General features: G+C 44.0%; 1 protein-coding gene across 1 annotated transcript; it reads left to right on the top strand.

The window, feature by feature from the left end:
* Window positions 1-2,410: 2,410 nt before the first annotated feature.
* Window positions 2,411-3,427, top strand: XCR1 (X-C motif chemokine receptor 1). Its single transcript, XM_009817416.1, has one exon. The coding sequence runs from the start codon at window positions 2,411-2,413 to the stop codon at window positions 3,425-3,427; it is 1,017 nt and encodes a 338-aa protein (XP_009815718.1).
* The last annotated feature ends 1,226 nt before the right edge of the window (window positions 3,428-4,653 follow it).

Raw genomic sequence — 4,653 nt, forward strand, 5'->3', positions numbered from 1 at the left:
CACGGAAGTATTTTTCTACTTTCTCCGGACATGCTGAGCACAAAATCAGAGGGAGGACACCTGGCCCCATGCAACCATTCCTCTGGCTCCTCCCAGAATGCAAGACAGAGCCTTTTGAGTCGTCAGATGGGTAAGATACCAAGACACATGGAGATTTGGAAACAGCAGGAGTTCCTGGCAGGGTTTCCAATCTCAGCTACATGCCTGCCTGACTCAAGTGCCTGCACACTCAACATCAGTGCTCTCAGGGAAGACAGACACAGGAAAACGGAGACTGTTTGGACCGTATAAACAATTTACCACCTCTGATTACCTGACCTGTGAAGAAAATAGATGGGTTCATATCCTTTTTTAATTCGGCACTCAACTGTTATCTGGCATAATCTCAAAATACCTTTGCATAACGGCGCTTTCTGCCTTGCAAGCGTTGCTCAGCTCCTGACAGCGAGCAGGATGCTCCACAGCGGATACCTGGGTCTCTAACCACTGCCTGCCCTTCAGCAGGGGTGTGAAGAGCAGGATAACATGAGGTGATGAGGGACAGGATGTGTGCGGGTCAGCATAATTCCCAGGCAGAGGCAGGGATCGGGGCTGAGGTCTTTGTGAGAAGGTCCCTGTGTCAGGGGACAGCAGCCATTGCGGCAGAGGCGAGGAGCAGCCCAGCAGCAGCCCGGCTGGCTGTGTAGCTCCTGGCAGGTGGGCAGTCCTGCCCAGGGTCTTGCTGGCACTGGTCTGCCAGCATGGGAGAAGAGCGTAAGTGGTGAAGATGGTGGTTGGCACTGTCATCTCATCCATGGAGAACCTTTACTCTTTGCAAAGAATCTCCTCTGCTCCCTTAGGACAGCTGCTAGGGAGGAGTCATTCCTTCAACCTGAGCTGAAACAGGACACGATGGTCGTCAAGATCTCAATCTAACCCATGTATTGCTTAAGTGTCATCTGTACTGTCAAGTAAAACCAGAGAGGATGACTGCCGCGGCATGGACTTGTCCTGTATGCCTGAAGATGGCAGCATGGTACAGACTGAGGGCCACATGCACAATTTCCAGTTAGGACTGTGCCTTTGGTGATAAATGTGCCAGGGCCACTTGCTGTCACAGTACTGAATCCCACACATCCCTCACCTCCAAAACTGGGTGACCACGTCCCAGTGGATAGATGGTCCCTGGCCTGTGCTGCCTGTGCCATGCTCATGCCATGCCATGGCTGACCTGAGCCACCTACGCCCATGGATGGCATTAAATGCTGGCAACCAGCAGCGCTCCCTGGCACACTTTCCAGTGTGTCTTTTCCTGGCTGTAGCAGGCAGATTCTGTCTTCACTAATCCAAAAAAGAAAATGTCACCAGCACAATTTGTCCTGAGTCGTGGAGTTTCTTTCTTGCAACTCTAATTCCAAAGAAATCAGTGGCAGGTCTCTCACTGGCTTCAGCCAAGTCAGGATCCCAACACAGTGCTGCAGGTAAGCCTTCATCCAGGATAATGTTAATTTAGACTTTGAACCATTGGTTGGAGCCATTACTGATTTTTCTATACCTATTTTTTAGCTTTCAGAAAGAAATGAGGCTACTGTGACCATGTATGTTCACATGATTGTATTTCATCTTCCAAGTCCCAGTAATTTTTGATACTGTTGGCCAATTTCAACCAACCATCCAGTTGGGATTAAATTCCTACCTGCAGACAGGCAGACAGGAAGAGGACAGCACCCCCCAGGAAAGGGGTGTGATGTGAGCTCTGTTCCTGTCGCACCCCTGAGAATCAGCAGGCCACAGATGCACAGAGCGCCCAACATGGGGATGCTTCCGCCACAGCTTGGAGACTTTTAGGTATCAACCAACCTCAAGATGAAAATCTGTAAGAAACACGGCTTTTCCCACTCTTAGTGCTTACACTTGTTGATACTGGTACTGCTCAGCTTTTCAAGTTTCTACAGTGCTGAACCTTGGTGACAAAGGATGATATATATGGTGACGTGTTTAGGAATTTAATACAATTCCAGAAAATTTAAAAAATAGTAGCAGATTTTAAAGTCTTGGCATCTGAGATACATTAAAAAACAATGCGCCCTCAACCTTCACGTAGTAGAATCTTAATAATTAGCAGTTGTCACCAACCATATTGGTTTAGAAACATCTTGGTTTCTGACTTCTTAAGTATTTAAGGTCTTGATGTTGCTTTGAGGGTAAATCTTTAGTATCTACCTGTTCATGCTCTAGTCATAAGAGGAAATGACTCCTTTCTCTCCCAAAAACAGGACAAATGATGTAGTTTCACTGCTTCTTTTTGTCTCTTAAAACAGAAGCCTCCACAGTGGGAGTTTAGTTATTGGGTTGATTTTCACAAAAATTTTGGATTGATTGTTGCGGTTCTTCGAAGTACCTGCTGGAGAACAGAGCAAGGTTTGCACAAATGGATGAAGAACATTATCCACCTGCTTCAGATGATAATTACTCATACGAATACTTTTTTAATGAAAGCAATGTCTGCGAAATGGGTGACTATTTTGTATTTTACACCCATCTCACTACTGTCCTCTACAGTCTGGCATTTTTGCTCAGCCTGCTAGGAAACACTCTAGTATTATGGATCCTATTCAAATATGAAAATCTTACATCTTTAACGAACGTCTTCATCATGAATCTCTGTGTCTCTGATTTAGTCTTCTCCTGCATGCTGCCTTTCTGGGCAGTGGACCAGTCCTTTGGGTGGATTTTTGGTGAGTTCCTTTGCAAAGTGGTGAATGCTGTTTTCTCCATCGGCTACTACAGTGGTGTCTTCTTTTTGACTCTCATGACTATCCTGCGATACTTGTCCGTAGTGAACCCCCTTTCAACTTTGAGATCCCAGACGCAGTGCTGTGGTTTTCTGGTGAGCTTGGTTGTTTGGACTAGTAGCATATTAATTGTTGTTCCTGAAGTGATTCACACCACAGTGCAAGAAAACTTAGAAGGGGGCAAGACCTGTGATTATGCTAACTGGAAATGGAAAAAGGTGGACATTTATCAGAGAAATGTACTCTTCCTGTTTTCCTTTGGGGTTATCGTATTCTGTTACTTCAAGATACTGATAATCCTGCTCGGAACAAGATCTCGCAGAAACCACAGAACTGTGAAACTTATCCTTATTATTGTGGTGGCTTTTTTCCTGAGCTGGGCACCTTACAACATCCTCAGCTTTCTGATTACTTTTCCACCACCTACCTGTCAGTACGAAAAAGACACCAACCTTGCCTTTTACATCAGCCGTAAAATTGCTTTCTCCCACTGCTGCCTCAACCCTGTGCTCTATGTATTTGTTGGAGTCAAGTTCAAGAGGCATTTGTTACGTTTATGCAGTCAGTATTTACCCTGTGGCAATGGTCAAGTGTCCAGCCCCAGGATCTGCTCTCAAGGCAAATTCCACTATGAAGGTGCATCCATCTACTGAAGTAAGACCTAACTATTAGCACTAATCCTGGACGAACTTTCAAATTTTAAAAGCCATGCATAATCTCTAATTCCTAGAGGCACTTGCCTGAGAAAGACACACAAATTTACTCTTTGCAAACATGTTGTGTATGGAAACTAATAAAAAAATTTGCAGTGGGATGGACAGCTGAGAATGCTGAGAAATTACTTCTTTGGCCTGTAAGTCTTCTTTATGACATCCAGTGAGATGGATTTTCTCTCATTTATAGTTTTTTTAAAAGCAAAAAAAATTTGGTTTTTTCGTTTGGGAGCTAAAACATCAGGTTTTAACACAAATGGTGTTGTGTGGTGCACATTGCTTTCTTGCCTGACTTAAAATAATTGGATTGTATATAGCAATGGACACATATGTATTTCTGTAGCCTTTAATGCTTTACAGCGTTTATCAGTGCTGAACTCATTGGTTGTCTCTTTTTGGGGCTCTCAGGATTAACTGGCCTGACAATAGCTACAAGACCTCAGAGTCTCTGAAGTTCTCAGTGCAAAGGTTCTTTTATCTGTTGGTAGATAAATATGTCTAAAACTAGCTTAGTGTAAAAGTAATCTTTTGGGTCTGAAATGTAAAGTTAGGGAGCGCCCTAGAAGGAACATAAGCTGTTAAGCAGATACGTCAATAGGATATTAGTTTTCCTCTTGTTACTGCTCCTGCCGCAGGCACCTTCCAGTCTCTGAATATCTCTTCAGGTGGTTGCAGTGGATAGACAGCCCATTTCCCGAGCAGCGCAGGACCACATTTGCCTCTAAATGCTCTCTCCCTCCTTTTCTCCCTTTGCCATGGTGCTGAGAAGAGTTAAACTTCGAAAAAGGTTACAGTGCAAGAACAAATGGCTTTTTAATAGCAGGACAGAAATAGCTTGCTTTATTTGTAAAATTAATGTTTGGCCCTTTTTTTTTTTTAGGAAGCCAGATCAACAGGTTTTAGCCTATATACTTGGATGCTTGCTGCTTCACAACTTTTTAAAAACTGCTTCACAGAGATGTTTAAATCTCTGCTTAAAACCTGATCATCAAAGCCAGCCATGTGTTTGTTTTTGACATGCTTCACATCTGTCTAAATATCAGATACGCTCATATCTGAGGTGTGCAAGCGTCTGATCTAACCAGCTGTCTGGCCACACACGTCTTTCGTTTCATGCATGCATCTCATCTCCATGGGCAGGTGGGAAATAAAGTGCAAATATTTGC

This window comes from Gavia stellata, chromosome 6, assembly GCF_030936135.1.
Source record: "Gavia stellata isolate bGavSte3 chromosome 6, bGavSte3.hap2, whole genome shotgun sequence".
Lineage (NCBI taxonomy): Eukaryota > Metazoa > Chordata > Aves > Gaviiformes > Gaviidae > Gavia > Gavia stellata.

Coding starts and splice junctions, on each gene's coding strand:
- XCR1 (XM_009817416.1), top strand. CDS start 2,411: ATGGATGAAGAACATTATCCACCTGCTTCAGATGATAATTACTCATAC.